Below are 18,727 nucleotides of genomic sequence, written 5' to 3'. Positions count from 1 at the left end.
AGCCTCTAGGCGCTTTCTAAAAAAATGTACTTTTTCTTCTCCCCACATTTGTCCTTCCTCCAGTCATAGTTTACAAGTTCTTGTCATTGGAATTGGCCATATCTTGTTTCAATACTTTCATCTTAGTGTCTGGATCCTTTCTGGTGTCTCTTTTCATCTGACAGCAGTTTAAGGTTCCATTCTCAAAAATTTGAAATCCAGAGGTCAATGGCTTAGCAGTTCTTCCTGCCCCTCCTTGAATGCCTGTCCCAGATGAAATCTGAGTTGTGCAAGCATTTTGTGATGGTTTTTGATGGTTTTTATTCATGTTTTCAGGAATGTACATGCAGCTTTCTTCCTGTCATGGTTGCAAGCAAATAGAAGGGAGGCAGGTTGGCACCTTGGACAAGAAATGGAGTGAAACAAATGGGTCCCCATGGAGGGGTGCAGTCTCAAAGGACTTTGTTGCTCTGGCAAGTGCAGATGGAAACCAAGTCCTCCACCAGATTTAAGTGGAGCTACTTGGATATACCAGGGTTGCTGATTCTCATCCTGCAGGAGATGTTCTTTAAGGTGTGGTGGACATTTTTTGAAGATGGGACTCTGATTCCTTTCTTCAATCACCTGCATTTTGAAGGCCCCCATGGGCACTGTGTTAATAAACCATAGAAGGCCAAAATGCTATTTAATCTGAGCAACTATTTTATGGTAGGCTAAGCCCTCTGTTGCATGCACTGCATGCACACACTTACAAATCTTGCCCCTCAGGGCTTTGGAATCAATTGTTGCTTTACCATTTGCCTTCTATTGCAAACCTCCTGCACTGACAGCTCCCTTATCCTGCTGCAATGTGCCTGACCTGCTGCTGCTGGCTTTCACTTTCAGCAAGACCAGGATAATGTGGCTTTATGCAGGCATGGAGCTGTGTCCCACCATCCGTGCTTGGTGCAGCACAAACAGACTGAAAATGTTTGTTCCCCTCTAATGAAGAGGCTTGAGGGTCTAGCATACCCCATTTATTCTTTTGAGTAAATATCCGTTCCCACAGGCACCCAGCAGTGTCTGGCAGAGAAGACCAAAAGAGCAGAAAGGAAAGGGTTTCCCCCTCTCTGTGGGGGGAGAGGGCAGCAGGACATTTTCTGCAGGATTGGATGGCTGAATGCACGTTTTGCAAAGCAACTCCTATGCCCAGCCAGGGCTGCACACAGAGCAGCTGCTGGAGGAGTGCATGCAGTGTTTAAAATGTCTGTTTGCAGCATGGGCATTGGCAAGCAGAGCTTTTGCAGCTGATAAGGCTGTTAATTTATTTAAAGTCAAGATTTCTGCAGACCCCTTGTGGGATTTTTCCTACTTGGGGCAATCTAGACATTGGATTGAAGGACTCGGTGAGGGGTCTGGGTTGTTTTCATCTTTTAGTGTACAGCAGGAGAGCCATGTGAACTGGAAAAGGCAACAGGATGCAAATGGGAGCTGGAGCACAGTGTTTCTGAGCAGAGGGGCACACTTATGAGCTGCTGCCATTCAGAGCAGATGAGAAGGTCACTGTTTGAAGGCTTATGTCCCCACAGTGACTTTTCACCATTTCCTCTGAGGAAGCATCACTTTGAGTCTTCAGCTAGTGAGTGGTGAGGTTCCTGTTGCCTGCTCTGGAGACTAGTCTCAGTTTAAAGAAATGGGGAACAAAGATCTTTGATGCTCAGTTTTTCTTGTGAGGGAAGGTCTTCTCCCTCAGCCACGTCCATGTGCAGTGTGTGCTTGTTCCAGGCAGGGTTTGTAGAACCTGTTCTCTGGGTCACTGTACAGGAACCTTAGTCTTGCTGGGTAGCAAGCTGGATAAGATGTCTGGCTTTAAGATCAGTATAGTGTAGAGCTAGCTAAACCCATCAAACCTGTCTGAAAATTAATTTAGCTTGGGGACCTGTATTTTTGTATGACCAGAAGATGATTAACAAGTGCCCTATGGTCTCTGACTAGTTCAATGTCCAGCACAAAATAGGAAAGATGCCAAGAACTGGTCCCATGACAAAGAATGATGTATGTGGTGACAGAAGGCTACAGGTGAAAACCTGTGACTTCCTGACCAATTGCAGCCAGGGAGAAAGGATTTCAAGCCATGCTGGTCTTGTGAATCATCTGGGGGTTGTTTGTCTAAAGATTATGTTGTCCATTGATAAAGTGTCATTAAAAGGAGCCTTTTGCCAGCTAAAAGGTCTCTTCTCTGCCTGTCCACTGGAGTAAGAGACATTGCTTAACTGGTCCAGTTAACTGGACTGGATGGGGTCTATGCATCTTTTATTCTGGAATGGGTCCTCAGAGATAAATTCTTCCCAGATGGAGAGAGTATATGGGAAATGTCTTGGCATCAGAGACCAAGGGAAGAGCTGGGGAGTTGAAGTGCCAGGTTACCCCCAGACCTGGGCTCTGAGGCTGTGTGAAGGAAACACTTGGGCTGCCAGCATGGATCTCTCCTAGGAACAGACCCCTTGGGAGAACAAAGTGCTCTTAGTGCTCCTGAGCACACAGCTGAGATTGATGCCTCCTGCCTGTGCTGGGTGGGTTTCCTGGATGGGTGCATTTGTCTGGGGCCATTACTGCATCTGGCAAGCTGTTGCTGACTGATAGTTGGCTGTGAGAAAGTTAAATAAGTTTTTAAAATATTATTTTGAAACATTTTCTCTGATTTAAGTGGTAAACATAGTATTACTTAATATCCTGCTCCTGCTGTGTAATGGGTTCATGGAAGTACATCACCAGAACTGGGAGAACAGACTGTCACTTGTGAGGCTGTGGAGAATCAGGGGTGAGAGCAGAGGTATGAAGCTTGCCTGCACTCACTGCAGGCTTTCTGTTTCAGTGATGTGGATATTGTATGAATAACTACAACTGGACAGTTGCCCTTTACTGTAAAAAAAGACCAAAGACCCTGTAAGCACCCAAGTGCACAAATCAGCTTTGTGACTTTGATGCCTTAAGCAGATTCTTGAAGACGTGCCCGATCTGTCACACTGGGAGTGTATAATCTCAAATGACACATTTGTTCCAGAGCCAATTTGAAACTGGCTGTACAGACCACCAAGAGAGGTGTAAATGTGAGCAGGAAGGAAGGGCAGTCATTTGAAAGAGAAGTGCTGCTGGTTGGAGCTGTACATCACCGCTCAGTGGTGATTGACTTTCCTCCTGATTTCAGCACCCGTGCTGCTCTGGCCAGGCCCCCAGCAGTCCTGGTCTCCCCAGCAGATGGCTCAGAGAGAGGCAGGATGTTCCCCCTTCCCACTGTGCACAGGGAGCATGGGAAGAGACAGTCACAAGCTGCTGGGAGCATAATTTGCTATTAGGCTATGTGGCATCCTGGCTGCCATCAATTACAGCCTTCACTAAGAATAAAAGGGAATGAAAGGGACTTTACATCCAAGCCATCTCCTGCTGGTGAGGACAGGCTGTGGATGTATTTTGAGAGGAAAGAAAATGAGGGAAGTATCATGCTGAAAATCTGCATGTGGGAAAAGGATAAGAGGGAAGTTACAGTTAAACAAAACACACCCAAGCACCTGCTGTTACCTGCAAAGACATGCTATCAAAATGTAAATCAAACAACTTTCTCTAGAGTTTTGTTTTCTGAGAACAGAGAATTGTATTTAGGGAAAGAGGGGGGAAAACTGATGCACAAGCCAGCAGACTTTTTCTTGCTGTACAGCTGATGTCAGAATGGTAACCAGGTATCACAGGGAGAAGAGGAATATTTTTCTCTCGCACTGTGGGAGCAGCCCTGCAGTTCAGGAGGCTGAGGTGGTTCTGAGCTCTGTCCCCATGCCTGAAAGCTGTAGCCAGCTCTCCTCTCCCTCCTCCCAAGCTTACACTGCAGATCTGCTCCCACAGAACTGGAGGGATCCTCTGTACCTGACCTGCATTTGCTGGTTTTGCCTTTCCTGGCTTCCACTTTCACATGCTGAGCTCATGCTGGAAGTAATACAGCTAAATTGCTTCCTCCAGCTACTCACTCTCAATTGACTCTTCTCCATGGGGAGCTTTAAATGATGCCCACGGGGCAGCACAGCCTGAAATCCCCGTTAACCCTGGTGTTTCAAAAGCAGCCAAGGTGAACAGAGCTCAGATCTCTGCTTAAGGAAATGATGCACACTTGTAACAAGTCATTACCCTAAAAAGAAGAAATGAGCCTTCATACAGTGTATGTTGACCTTCACTAAGTAAAACACAATTTTTCAGCTGTTTTATATGCTTGGTTGTGCACGAGCATGGCCCCTTTTTTTTTTCTTTTTCCTCCAAGTGTAAGTGGTGCAATGCTGCAGTGCTTTTTCAAGGGAGCTAAACTGAGAAAGCATTCTAAAATCCACATTTTTAACTTTTCTGTGATAACCTAGTTAGATCATGGAGGATAAGAGGATTTGTGGAAGATAAGAGGAACCAGCCTTTGTGAGTGTTTGAAACGCACTGCCATACTTTACCTTCAGGCACTGTAGCTCTTTGCCCTCCAGGATTTATTCACAGCAGCAGACTCCAGCTGTGCTCCCGGGTGCATTAGAGCTCTGAATTTATAGATTTGTCCACTAATCCTTTCACTGGCACTTTGGATCAAGGCAACTGGAAGGTGGTAGTGCATTTCTTATCGGTAGTGTGCTGCTTATCACCAATGGTAAATATCTCCTGAGCTGTCTAATCATCACAAAACTTGCATTTGGTGTTAGCAGGATGCTTGTAATTTGCTCAGATATGCCTGAACAGAGCTGTTCTGCCATTCATTTTGCACTATCCATAGCATGCACTGGAGATTCTGGGCAGAAAGGGACCCCTTGCCTGGAAGGCAGTCATGAAATTTGGTGGGTTGAGACAGGTACCTCCCTCCCTCCAGGTTTCTGTGCAGTGCAGAGCACTAAGAGCAACAAAGAGCCTCTGGTTTGTGTATGCAGCACATCTCCACTGGTCTCTAGTCTCATGTTTCTTTCCTGGTCATTTCATTATGTGTTCAAGCTGTTATTGTGGTAACTCATTTTCTCCTACTGAAACACTGGTTACCAGCCACTTTCCAGATCAGTTTTGAAAATACAGCACAGTGTATTTTCACAGTGCAGAGTGCCTGCTGAGCAGCCAGAGCAGCAGTTAGCGTGACAAGAGAAAAACAAACAAACCTGAAGACTGGAAATATTACCATGGGAAAAAGATGTCCTACTGATGCCATAAAGTAAGATCATGGGAAAACAAAACCAAATGCCTAGAAACATTTTTTCCCCTATCCATCCACCCCCTCCCCCCCTGAAAAAAAAAAAGGGTTTGAATAATTTGTCTGCTTTCAAAGTTACATAAGTCTCCCAGAGATAAAAATCTGTGGTTTGTTAAGTGTGGCAGTGTGGTCCTGTGGTGATCGCACCCGTGTGGAACCAGCTGCCTGTGAAACTGCATTGCAGGTAGAGATGTGAGTTGGTATTTGCAAAATAAATAACCAATTTAAATGTAGGAAGGAGAACAAGTGGGCTCACCCACCAGCTGAAATGTCATGAGCTGCATCATTTAAATTCAGCCTCCCCTTGAACCCAAAGGAGCGCTGCGTTCAACTGTTTCACTGACCCGCGGACAGACAGACTGACAGGCTCTTTGTTAGAGGGGCAAGTTAGGAAATACCAGAGCTAAGGTTGTCTGTGCAACCTTCCTTTCTGCTCCCCATGGGCACATACCACAATATGGGCTTTAATTCCACAGTCCCTCGGTCATTTTCCACTGGCCCCCTGCCTCCTACAGAGTGAAGGAGGCACAATGCCTTCTTAATGAGCACACAAGCGGTGGCTTGGCTTGTTAGGATTCACTGTGTGACCATAGACCTCATTCAAGTCCTGCTCTGAAAATGTGGTGTTTTGTTTCCAGCTGTTTTACAGCTTGTTCCATGCAAGTCTCGCAGCCCTTCATGCGCTCAACCCCTGTTCAGTGATTGCCACCCTTGTTTTAGGGATGGAGACCAGAATGGGCAAGTGTCCAGCACCTAGAGATTCCTGCCATGCCATGCCCATCCACAGTGCTGGGGCACAGCCCCTGAGGAGGGCAGATGTGGCTGTGAGCTCTGCACCCCAGCACCTCCAGTCAGCCACCCATGGAACAAGGGAAGGAGGATGTGGCCACCCCTTGCCATGGCCCTGTGGTTTCTTGGCCATGGCCCATGCAAAGCACAGCTCTGGTTGGACTGGAGATGTGCTCACAGCACAACCCCTGCCCTGTGCCCAGGGCAGAGGCGTCTTGAAGAACCCCACAGGTGGGACATGGCATGCATGACACCAGCCAGCTGCCCTGGCATGGGGCAGCTTAGGAGAACAGTTGCCTTGGAAGTGCTTTTCCATTACCTGCCCAAATTTCTCTCCTATGCACAGGTGCCTTTTTTTGATACTGCCACAAGTTGTTAAGGTAGACTGCCAGAGAGAATCTGGGGGTTTTGTTGATTTTTAAGCTTTTGTTGGTTTTGTTTTGGGTTTCTTTTTCTTGGTTTGATTTTTCTTTTTTTTTTTTAAAGAATTCTTGACTAAATAAAGTCTTCAGATTTTCACTTCAAACCCATCTTGAGTGTGAGCAGATGGGCAGAAGCATCAGCTCAGGTGGAACTGGCACAGGCAAACCCTACTCTCACGGTGTAGGACTTTCCCCTGCTGGGCTCTGGAAAACAAGCTGAGCTCTGCAGCTTGTGACCACTGCTGCACTGTGGTCATTGTGAAGGTGTGAAGTGGTGATGAAATGTTCTTTTAATGTTAAAGCATCAGCTTGCCTCCCCCAGCTAATCTCTAAACAAAGTCAACCCACAGCTGTGAGAAGCTGGATTGCTGAATATCTCACTACAAAATTAAATAATGGTCTAAAACTAGAATGCGGCACTTTTGTGTTAGATCAGTTATTCCTTTCAAACACCTTCATGTCTTCTTTTCTGCTATGCCTTTTCCTTTGGAGGAGCTGCCCTTAAAATCCTGAAGACTCTTTGCATAGTTATCCTTAGTTTTGGTCCTCCTCTCTCAGCATCTGTAGTGATGCCTGCAAAAGCTGCAGCCAGCAGCTTGGCCAAGGGCAGCTGATCACCTGAGCTGCTGACAGTGTTCATTTTTTGCTTTGCTCTACTCTTGCACTTGTGTGATGTATGTAGCATATGGCTCATGAGCACCCTACTCAGCTATGGTGCAGGTAATCCCTCTTAGTGGGTTTGGATCTGTCATTTGGTTGTTTCTTTTTTTCATAACTATGATGCCACCCAAGAATTGTGAAGGAACCAGTTACATGCTTTGGTTATAGGAAGATTTTGGAATACACAGCTTTTTGACCCTGAGCTGGAGGCAGGAGGAAAAGGGCTGTGAACAGTCCAGCATGAAACGCTGTGTACTGCTGTGTTAGTCCTCTGAGACTTTTTGATTTATTTTTTTAATACAAAATGAAAATCTATGTGTATTGAAAAATGGCCAACCCTGGCCTCAGATGTTATATAACTGCAAAGTTTCTCGTTTTCACAGAGAAATGGTGCTTTTGTTGCAGATTGATGTCCTCAAGGCAGACGTGGAGAGTGCTGAGTGGAAAATTTTGGAAAACCTGATCCTGGAAGATGTTGTTGAGCAGATAGGACAGCTGGTCTTTGAGGTGCACATCCACTGGCCTGGGTTTGAGGTCAGTGGCAATGACAGCACCGTGGTGCGGTACTGGTACAGCCTGCTCCGAGAACTGGAGCTGAAGGACTTCAGGCTTTTCCATACCTACAAAGACTTATCAAAACCACAGATGTTTCTGAAAAAGGAAGCCTTCAATGCCAGTAGCTGTTACACACTGAGCTGGGTAAATACAAGATGGAAATAGCAGAAAGGAATTTATGATGTGTGATTGCGAGCCATCTGGCCCCATAGCGTTATTGAAGAGGATTTTGGTGTCACTGGCTAAAGTTGCTAAATGTGCACACAGTGACTGCTAACAAAATGGCTTTTATATTTATATGTTGTCAAAAGAACTGGCAATAGGAGAAGATACATGGTGCAGATTTGCTATACAGAGGTTTCTGTAAAGGTTTGTCTGGGGGAGTTAAGAGAATGGCTGCCCTAAGCCTGAACATGCCAGCAAGGAGAGCATCCCTCTGGGGCTGCCCTGGGAAGCTCTGCTGACTGAGCTGGACCAGCTCTTGGGCAGGAGAGTGCTTGTGATGAGGTGTCTTTTTAAGAAAGTGTCAAGTGTTACTTCTCTATAAAGTGATCATCTTTGATTTGCACCTTTTTTACTGTGGCCTTGTTTCCTACGGAACAAACTTTAGGCAAGAACAGCATGTTCTTGAACCCACTGGCAAATTTCAGCTGAATTTGGCAGAGACAGAAACCACCACCAAACTAAGTTCCTACTTATTTCTTTGGGCAACTTCTGAATGCCCTGACTTAGGTTTTTTAAGCTAGTCTGGCTGCAGAAAGTGACTTCAACACTTCTGACATGGGAGACAATGGGACAGAGACACTCAGCTGCTGGATAAGCTGCTGCCAGAGCTCCCCTTCCTCATCTTCAAGAGCCTTCAGCCACAGAAGACAGGGCTTCCCTAGTTCATTTGCTCAAAGAAGAGCTTGATTGAAATTACTCCTGCAATGACTGCACCAAGTGTTTTTTGATCTAGTGAGATACATGTAAGAGACAAAAGTGCAACCTGGTCTTTTTTGTTTGTTTTGGGGTTTAGTTGAACATTTCCTGGTGCCTTTTCCAGTGCTGTGCCTCACCACCTTGCTATCCCTGGCATAAGGAGGCCAGAACCTGGATCTGCACTGATGCTGGCAGAGGTGGTGCCCTGGACTGCAGCTGTGCTGGGGTTCTGCAGGCTGGAATTGTCTGCAGTGCCCCTGGGAGCCTTTGACATTCCCCAAAGAGCTAAGGAATGGGGGGAGCTAAAAAATATATAGCAGGTTGGATTTTTTCTTATCTTTAGATGAATTTTGATATTAAACTTTTCATTAAAATACAAGATGTCACCACTTTCATGTCTTTGGTATGTGGGCTTCTTAACTGCCTTTGGTTTCCAACTTCTCCAAGTCTACAGATTCCTCAAGGGAAGTGGTGGAGGGGGAGATGCTGATCTCCTCTCTTCAGTGACCTGTGTCAGGACATGAAAAAATGGAATGAAACTGTTTTAGTGGAAGTTCAGATGGGTTATGAGGAAAAGGTTCTTTACCCCAGAAGGTGGCCAGTCACTGGAACAGGCTTCCCAGGGAAGTGGTGATGGCACCAAGCCTGTCAGAATTCAGGCAATCTCTGCATGACTCTCTTACTAACCTGGTTTAGTTTTAGGTCCTGTGAGGAGCCACGAGTTGGTCTTGATGATCCTCATTTGATCCCTTCCAACTTGAGCTATTCTGTGATTCTGTAAAAGTAGCTCCTGTTTCTGCTCCTGCACATCCCACCTGGACCAGGGCTTTGCAGACACCCAGGGCAGGGCAGTGTGGGTGCCCGCCACGTCCTCAGCTCTGCATCAAAACCAAGATGACCTGATACAGATGTGTACAATTCCCCATGTCCAAGATGTTGGGCACAGCACTCTCCTCAGGGCTGAGCTACCTATTGCCATCCCTGAAGCAGGTAATGCACAATCCAAGAGATCCACAACCTCTGAAAAAAGAGTAAGAAATGCCTTCTTTGTGAGAGCCAGCCTTGCTACAAGCCTCATACATTAAGTACTGAAGTTGTTTAATGATGCAGAGCCACAGGGAGATTCATCAAAATGCAGGAGGCTGCCAGGGTTTCCTAAACTAATATCTGGTGTGTTGGAATGGCCATGCTCGCTGCACCACAGAATGGCTCAACTCCCATTCTTCAAATAATGGGGTGGCAAAAGTCCAACTGCAAGTCCTGATTATTAATGAAGTATAAAAATATGGGTTCCAGCACTGTGCAGGTTTTTCCTCCTAACTAGTCTTAGAGTAAGTAGCCTAGTAGCTTATTATCATTTGTTTGAGAAACCAATAGATAGAGGTTAAAAAATAAATTACATGACCTCTCTCAGATGTTAAAATTCAAAACAGAAGCACATCTTCCACCACTTATTTCCCTGAGGTAATATGGTGATATGCAAATTACAGAAGTGGAGTAGAGGTCCATGCTGGTTCTTTGGTAAGTAAGGGAGTTTAATAAACCCTCAGGTAAACTCTTGCTTGGGATTGCCAGGTAGTGTCAGAAACACTTCAGGCTACAGCAAATACATCTTTGGCAAAAAAGATTCCAATAACTATGGTAATTTTAAAGAAAACCTTATCTCTAATACAGGGTAGATAAAAGCCATTTATCATTCTGGAGGTAGTTATGTGATATTATAGGAGAAAATGAACAGTGCTTATTTAATGTACTCTGCTTTTCTACTTCACATCTCTCAGAGCAGAGTTACAGCCTTCCTTTCTGAGGTCTTGCTTTATGCCCTTACCCCTTCTATTTTATTGATCTCTTTTACCTAAAGGACAGACCTTTAAATGAATTCAGTTCCTGTCTCCTAATGACTGAGCTGCTGGGTGTGTGCCCAGAGACACAAGCCAGTGCTGGCTGACTGCTGCAGTGGACAGGCTGGTGCTGAGGGATGTTGTGTGGGGTCTGTGTCTACCCACTGCCATACCCAGGCACAACTGCCCCTGACCTGCTCAGAGATCATCTCCATGCAGTAACCACAGGCCAATGTTGCAATCCACAACTCTTCCCAGATCACACCTGCACAGAAATCACCACAGCTTCCCCCTTCCTCAAGGGCTAGGTACAGAGAACACCATTAAAAGCAGTGTGGACAGGGCATTCTGCCCTTGTAGCCACAGCCTAGAGACTGGGAACTGCATGGCCATGCAGGAAGTCAGACTCAGCCCCAGATCTGCTCAGCAACACCATTACAGGCATTGCCCAGCTCTGCTGTCCCCCCATTCTCCTGGCCTGCTGTCCCCAGGTGCACTGGGCATCTCCCCACATTCCCTGCAGGCATGTGCATCAGCTCTCAAGAGCAGCCAGTCCCCTGCTTCCAGCCCAGGAGCCTCCTTCCTGCCCAGTCCTCAGCTGGTGGCCACAGCCAGTGCCAAGCCCACCTAACAAAGACATGAGGACAGGTCTTGTTCTTGATGTGGAGCCATAATTGCATCAGTTGGACAACTCCACCAGGAGATGTTTCAGGTTGGTCTAAAGTGGATCCTTGCAGAGATGACTCAGGGGCAGGGGCAATTCTACCTGCACAAATCCTTTTGTGGAGGTGAGGGCATTTCTCTTTCAGACAGGCTCACAGTGATTTATAAACCACATTTGTGAATCAGAACCTACAGATGCTGTCAATAACCAGGTGAAAATGAAGAGAAGCACCAGATGCCCCTCAAACTATCCCAGCTGATACTGCAACGTGAGCTTTCCATGGTGAGCCCATGGCAGAACAGAGGGGAATTTGTTAGAACACTAATACACTCCTCCAGGAAAACTGGGCCCTTTCTGAATGTCACACTAGCTTCCTTGGAGGTTCCAAAATTTGCCTAAACAAAGGTCTGACCTCCTGCTGCACTCCAAAACCTGTAATTTATTGCATGTACTTCTGGCCCCAGGCTTTGATCCCGTTGTGACCTGTGAAAGGTTGTTCTTCGAGCGCCTCTCAACTGTGAAAGAACAAAGAAAGCGTAAAGGGAACATATGTCTGGCCTTTCTTGGCAGATGCCAAGAAGACATATCACCCAGTAGCACACCTGAAGAAATGGCACTCATTCTCTCTGGTGAATAATTCAACAGCTGAGACCATCTGGTTCATTACAAAACTTTGATTTCATGAGCTTCATTAGCCGCTCCCTTGTCCTTGACAGGATACTCAGGGTTATTCAGTAGGAAATCACTCTTGATTTTTTCCTGCTTGTTAACACAATGTGACATTTAATTGCAGTCAGTAGAGACCTGGTTTAGTGGCAGTGGAAGTTCAGAGCTGACCTACATTCAGAGACATTTATACCTGCCCCCCTCCACGGGATTTCAGGGGCAGCATCTGCAGAGCAAGCTTGGCCCTTGAAGGGAACCACCTGCAGTAATGAAAGGATCTCTGCCCTTAAAGAGAAGTCCCTGTTCACGGTGCAGTTTGACTCATGGAAAGAGTTTTACCTGCTTCAGAAGGAGACTTTTGCAGAGACAGCCCGTGTTCCATGCCTTATCCCAGTGGGCAGCACTTTGCACAGGGAGAGCAGGAGCCTGCTGTGCACTGCCTACAAGTGATGACTCAAATGTGAGCACCAGTGCCACATCCCTGCTCTTTTTGGTGGATTACCAACATAGATCTTCGAGTTTAAGCAGTTTTCTAAAGGGAAGTGCAGTGGTATACAAAGCACAAAACTTCTGCAAGTAATGAAAATGCTTCAGTGTCTTAGCTGGTGTTCCCTCCCCCTCTATATTTGAAATTCCATTTCTGAATCAATCACAATGTGATTCCATTTCTGAATCAATCACAATGTGATGAATCAATTCACAATGTGAATCCCACCCTTGCATCCACCTGCAGGTATCTAGAGTGGAGCCACCACCTAGGGTGCACTGCCCTTGCAGGGAGGGGGGCAGGTGCCTGACTGGTGTCAGAGCTCTGAGGCAGCAGCAGCAGCTGTGCCCTAAGAGAATCTGTTCACTGATGCCAGCCAGGAGCAGCCAAGACAAAGGGACTAGGACTTCACCAGACAACCCCATGCTGACCTCTCAAACTGACTTGCCAGGCAGGAGAGGCCCTGAAATGACCTCCAATTTCTTCTTTATGAAAGAAAAATTGCTCCAAGAAACAGGAGAATCCAGGATCTGAAGAACTATTCCATAATGTTATTCAATTTGTTTAATATTGGAGGAATAATGACTAAAAGCAAACCCACTTGTCCTGCTGCCCCAAGGTACTCCCAAAGCATCAGCATCAGAGCAGAGAAAGGAGTTTGCAGCAGGGAAGCTCTTCTGACAAAACTCAGCAAGGTTTTGGAAACCCCAGGGAATGGGCCTTCCTTCTTTTTCCTGTACATGTCTGGTCTGACAAATGATTTCTGAGTCTGAGTTCCCTTTTTATCTCCAAGGAATATTGAGAGAACATGAGGAAGAGCTGAAAGAGCAGGACTGTGTGGGGATGCCAAAGCAAAATATGAACAATGGCCCTGAGGAAAGGCTTGGGGGTGCCTGGGGAAATCAGCCTGGAGCAAGCTAAGGTGGGAGGTGAAATTGTTACAACTCTTCTAGGACAGGGCATTTTTCTTTATTTTTCCCCTCTTAATATCATTTTGCAAGAGTTTAAAGTCCACCAAAAAAAGAAATTACACAGAATTTATGAAAGAAAATTTGAAAACAGAAAGACTTATTACACAATTAAAGAGTTTAGCTGGGAATAGGAGCAAGACACCAACTGTGGGGCAATTATGCTGGGAGAGTGGGAAAGATTTGCAGCTCCCAGAACTACGTCTGGGTAACTGTCAGTGGTCTTGAAGCTCCATAAAGTTCCTACTACTGAAATGACTCCCCAGAGGATTTGTGTTGCTGTCTTCCTTTCCCAAACCAGAGGAACAGGCTCAGTTAGCCCTGACATCTTCCAGATTACCCAAAAAAATGCCAAGGCCTAATGAGAGCCTCTTACTCTATTGACCAATGCAGCAATGTTTCACTGCATTCATGAGCAGTCCCCCAGTGGCATGAAGCACAGCAGGACAAAAGGAGGCTCAGAAAGGCTCTGTGCATTTAACACATTTTAAATATTCTGTCATGGAAAATAAACAGGTCTGAGGACAAACTTCCAGTGTGCATGGTGAATTTACAGGTCCATGGCTCGCTGAAAGTTATCGCAGCTTGTTTCTGAAAGCTTTAAATTCTTAAAATTTAAATTCTTTAAATTACAGAAGCAAGCAGCTTCTGTAAACATAACCCTGCCACAAGTAGTTTTCCCTGAGTACTGCAAGACAGCCGTGGTGTCTGTTTTGCTTATCAGCAAGCCTAACAGCAAAGACATATTTTCCTGCAAAATGTGAGACTTAACATTTTGAGTGTGTGCTAGTTAAGTCAACCTACAGTAACAAGTCCCTTAAGTAGTCTCCAGAGGAACAACCTTCCTGGCAACTGATTTTTTCTGGTGTATAGGTTATGCTGTTTATAAAGTGTTCCAAGCAAAACTCCCCGCCCTCCTCCACTCTCCACGTGTTCCCCCCCTGTGCAGGCTGCCTGTCATATGGAGTCTTCCTAGCAAATGGGAGCAGGATTTTGTAATAACCAGCTGGTAGAAAGAAGGAGAGTACATCGTGTTACTGGGCTGCCCGAGCTGCAAGGCTCCCTGTTTAAATCAGCTGTTAAGGACCACAGTGTTAAACAGCATACTGAACATCTTCCTGTTGCTAAAAATTGGATTTTTACAAGACAATCTTGGACTTTTCTGGATGCACAGTAATTTCGATGTTTGTTCTTTGTAATGAGGGCAAAGACTGAGCAGCCCCATCTTACTGGGGACAATTATAAACTCTGAGCAAGACAGATGCCAAGACCATCTGCTTCAAGACAGCCAGCCTCCTTACCAGCAAGATGCACGAGGATATGTGGGCTATTTCCCCCTCTTGCACATGAAAAAAGTCCAAGAAAAAGCTGGCAAAAGGTCAGAGGAACTATCAGACAGAAGAATGATGGAGATAGTTGACTGACCGGCAAAACTTCTGATATAAAAGCAATCAGTATTAATAAAAGCAGCAACATATTGGCATGTCATTTCTGAAATCTGCAGGTGCATGATCAAGGGGAATAAAAAACCAATGCTGTGATGGCAGCCCTGCAGTCCAGCTTTGCTGTGTCCCTTCCTGGCAGTGCCACACACTCACTTCCAGCCCTCCCGAGATGTCTGTTCAGAATCACTGAGCTGCACTCTCCACTAATGTCTGAGGAAAATGAACCAGGGATCTCAACATGCACTCTTCACTTTTCTCCCAATGCTGACTTCCCCCTGGATCTGTCTGCTCACAGGCAAAGTCCAGCATAGAGTCTCAGCCTAGACTTGCTCTGACCAACCCCTGTAACAGACCAATTTCTGGTCAAACATGAAATTTTGACAAGATCAATGATTAGATTTGATTAGCTCAGAAAGAAGCCTCCTCCCAGGTGGCTGCTGGAAAAACAAGTCTGGACTCAACCCTCACTCACACACACACCTATCCTTGTGCACAGCAAGCTAGCTGACAACCTGAGCTTTGCAATTTGCAACAAGAGGGAATTATCCTCATGAAAATTCCCCCTGCAGGCTTCAATGCAGATGTGAAAAATTCCACAAAAGATTAATGCAGTGACCAACTGTGAGGGACAAAGGATTTTATCTGAAAGGTTGTAGGGTAATTTTGATTCTGGGCTTGCTGCAAATGTTTAATCCCAATTTATCAACTCCAGCAGAATTGATTGAAACGTTTCTTTTTTTTTTCCTCCAAAGACAACACCCAGTATATGACTACAAGAGTTTATACACTTATTTTCATATTTTGCATGTACTATTTTACAAGTATATATCTAAAGTTCAGCATGGTAGGTGACACATGGAAAAACACAGCCAAGCATTTTGTGTATTATGATTTAAATGGTTTTAAGCATTTGGGAAAGGTGTTTCTGATGTGAAAGCCAGTATGTGTTCCTGTGGGAAGATTTTCTATCAGCTCTATTCCTCTTCTCCTCCTTATTTCTCTGTACATATAAACTGTTAACAGTCAGGGCACACCGCCACATATCCATTTGGGAAATGCATTTGAAGGAGAAAATCCGTTCCAAATTTCTCCAGCCTGCTTTCTCTTGAAGCAGCACCTGGCACACACCAGAGCTCAACTCCCAGCTCAGGAATCAAACCTTCCCTCTGAAAAGCACATCAGAAATTCATCCTCTGCAAGACAGGAGCAGCCCTTTCCCACCCACATGGTGAAGAGCAGAGGAGCAGGAACAGCCTTTTCTCTCCCAACAGAGGATCAGTCTGCAGGCCATGCAGATGAACACTGCAAGAGAATGAGTTTATCTGAACACTGATACAACTGCACATTAAAACACCAAATGGTCGGAAATATTTTATATGGACATTGCAAGACAGAAAAATTGAATAAAGATAAGCAGAGTTTTTATAAAAAGATTTATTAAAAATAAGTTCTTTAAAGAGAAAAGGTGTCACATGTATATACATTAAATTGTCAAAACCTTCATGGGGCTTATAATACAAACTATTCAAAACAGAAAAAGAGACATTCACTTTTTTTTTAATGTGTCATGCTTATTGGAACAGAATAGCATATGGGAAGACAAAAAAACAACACTGCATACAACCATTACGAGGAAAACCCTGAAAATGAAGACTACTTGCAAAAGTGAAAGTGAGTAGCCTCATGATTCTACAGACAGAAACTAAGACTATGAATGGCATCTTCAGTTGATAGAGTTCATCTGACAACTGCTAGCTTCCAATTAATTCTTCATTTCTAGTGTGAATTAGCAAATCTCAGCAAGTGGATTTGTGCTTATCTTTTCCAGCTCTATTGCAGTAGGTACCACATATTTCTTCTTAGGAAGAAAGTTACACAATCACTGGTTTTCTCTTTAAACTCTCTGACAGCCAGAACCACAAAAATAGTTTTTCTTAAAATTATATTATTTTACAAGAGTGTTTTGCACAAGCAGAGGCGAGACAAACTGGCACATGATTCTGCATGCTTCAGATGACCTCAGCTTAGCTTCTCATTCCCAGATGCCATATTTAGAACTATATCCTTTCACTTGAGTCTTCTGAATTTCCTGGTGTTTAGTGCATATATACAGAGAGCTGAGACTGCAGTATTACAATGTCTACCCCTCCTCACAGCAGAATGCACCCTAATCTCAGATGTATGCAGGGCTTGCATCTTTTGGTCTCTGCAGCACCCCCTCTAGTCCCACAGTTTAATCAGACCATCCCAGCCACACGTGATGACTTTGGATGTTTCGTGTGGATGCCACACTGCACCAATACAGACTTTGTCATGTGCTTTTAACCTGCTGTAGAGTTTTGTTGTCTTCCAGTCCCAGATGTTCAGTTTCCCATCTGCATCTCCAGATATCACATAGCTGTATTAACAGGAATAAAATGAAAGTTGTATCATTTGTGCAGACTCCTTGCATGCTATTACAAGCAGCAACTGAGCAATAGTAAAGAGCTTCCTCCAGGGAGCTTCCCATCTGAAGCTGCTGAAGCCTGCAAACATTCCTACCAAGGAATTAGCTTTCAGGCTGTGCTCTAAGAGCACACAAGTCCTGCAGAAGGTGATTCATCAACTGCAAGGTAAACGTGCTAAGCAGTGTGATTATACCGTGCACGGTGTTGCTGGAACCCAAGAGAAAGTGCCACAAGCTTCTCTAAAATTATAGACACTTTTTCCTCTGGGTTTGCTGAGGTTATTCCCCAGTTTTTATAGTAACTTGTATCTTATGTACATACAGTACTAAATGTATGGGCACTTTACTAAGCAAACAGGAAGAAAGAGATGATTTTCTGAACAGTAAATGAAGATACCACACCAGACTTAAGAACTGGGGAAACTGGGTGAGTTCAAATCCCAGATACTCTAGATGAGTGCACATTGTGGGAACAGACTCTGCACTGCACACCATGTGCAAAAAGATGGGAGTCAGATGTGGAAGCCTCTCTTAGTCCTATCAGATGCTAAGAGTAAACCTTCTGTTCTGCTGTTTGGCAAGGGAGCTCTGCCCGATGCTGAGCTAACAGGACTGTGCATTCATGCATGTTGCAGGGGATTAAAAAAAAAATTTAGGGTCCATACTTGCAAGTTATATAAGATGAAGTTCATTCCCACAAAAACTTACCTCATATCAGGTGAAAAATCCACTTGACAAGCGTAGCCAGCTACCATGTGACCTTTGAAAATTTTCTTTTTGTTTAATCTGAATCTGTTCTGAGCTCCAAAAATCAAGATTTGGTTATCCATTGACTGGCAAGCCAACCATTTCCCTATAAATGCAATAAACAAAGGTGGTGTTAGGGTGCTGCATCTGAAGAAACAGACCTAACTGGGATGTTTTTGGAGATTTTGACATTTTTTCTTGCACTATTTGAATACAGATTTTGCGCCAGCATCAAGCCATGACAATTATGTAGCAGAGATTTAGGTAACAGTTGATATTGTTTCTGCCTGCCAAGAGTTGAAACCTTATGTTTGACAGGCTTTGGGATGCCTATTCCTACAAAATGCACTCAGGACTCTACTAAAGCTCTGACTGTTCCAGCTATGTGCTGCATCAACCCCACTGGCTTCCTGTGAAGTTTTTAAGATACTGTGTGTGATCTTGCTGGTGGCACACAATCACATAACTCAGTAAAGGGGGAAAAAAATCCATCTAGCTGCACTCTACTTGATCACCTTTTTTGTGGGTACTCTAAGGAAGTCATCCCCTCTTTTCTTTATGGGAAAACAGGTCTAAGGTAGACTGAGGAGTTTGCAACTATGTAGTATTCTCTGCCTTAACAGAATGCAATTAATAAAGATATTTTAGTGAAAGAAAAATTGAGGCTTTTCTATTCATAACTTCATCTCATTTTGCATCTTGGCAGTGCATTAACTCCTGCCTGAGAATCCAGTGATGATGACGTGCTACAGAACACCCAGAACAGAAACTTCTGTCCCAAACTCTGCATATTGGCACTGCCTTTAAAGTGTTTTATGCAGTGACAACATAACATTGGCTGTGCAACAAGTTGATCAGCCTCTACTCAGCCTAATGGGACTGTTAACAGCAAGTCTGGCAA

General features: G+C 44.7%; 2 protein-coding genes across 2 annotated transcripts in view; one reads left to right on the top strand and one right to left on the bottom strand.

The window, feature by feature from the left end:
- Positions 1-8,957, top strand: part of METTL24 (methyltransferase like 24) — a 45,698-nt gene extending 36,741 nt beyond the window's left edge. The window contains exon 5 of the mRNA XM_054630194.2: positions 7,492-8,957. Coding sequence (XP_054486169.2) covers positions 7,492-7,806 — 315 coding nt within the window. The 3' untranslated portion in view covers positions 7,807-8,957. The remainder of the gene's footprint in view (positions 1-7,491) is intronic.
- Positions 8,958-16,049: 7,092 nt separating this feature from the next.
- CDC40 (cell division cycle 40) overlaps positions 16,050-18,727 on the bottom strand; it is a 36,811-nt gene continuing 34,133 nt past the window's right edge. Inside the window, exons 14-15 of the mRNA XM_054628956.2 lie at positions 17,788-17,932; positions 16,050-17,031 (exon numbers count right to left, since the gene is read on the bottom strand). Of these exons, the coding sequence (XP_054484931.1) occupies positions 16,854-17,031; positions 17,788-17,932 (323 nt within the window). The 3' untranslated portion in view covers positions 16,050-16,853. The remainder of the gene's footprint in view (positions 17,032-17,787; positions 17,933-18,727) is intronic.

The sequence above is a fragment of the Agelaius phoeniceus genome, chromosome 3 (assembly GCF_051311805.1).
Source record: "Agelaius phoeniceus isolate bAgePho1 chromosome 3, bAgePho1.hap1, whole genome shotgun sequence".
Taxonomy (NCBI): domain Eukaryota; kingdom Metazoa; phylum Chordata; class Aves; order Passeriformes; family Icteridae; genus Agelaius; species Agelaius phoeniceus.
Note: the sequence above shows the minus strand (reverse complement) of the source record. Positions and strands in the feature narration are given on the sequence as shown.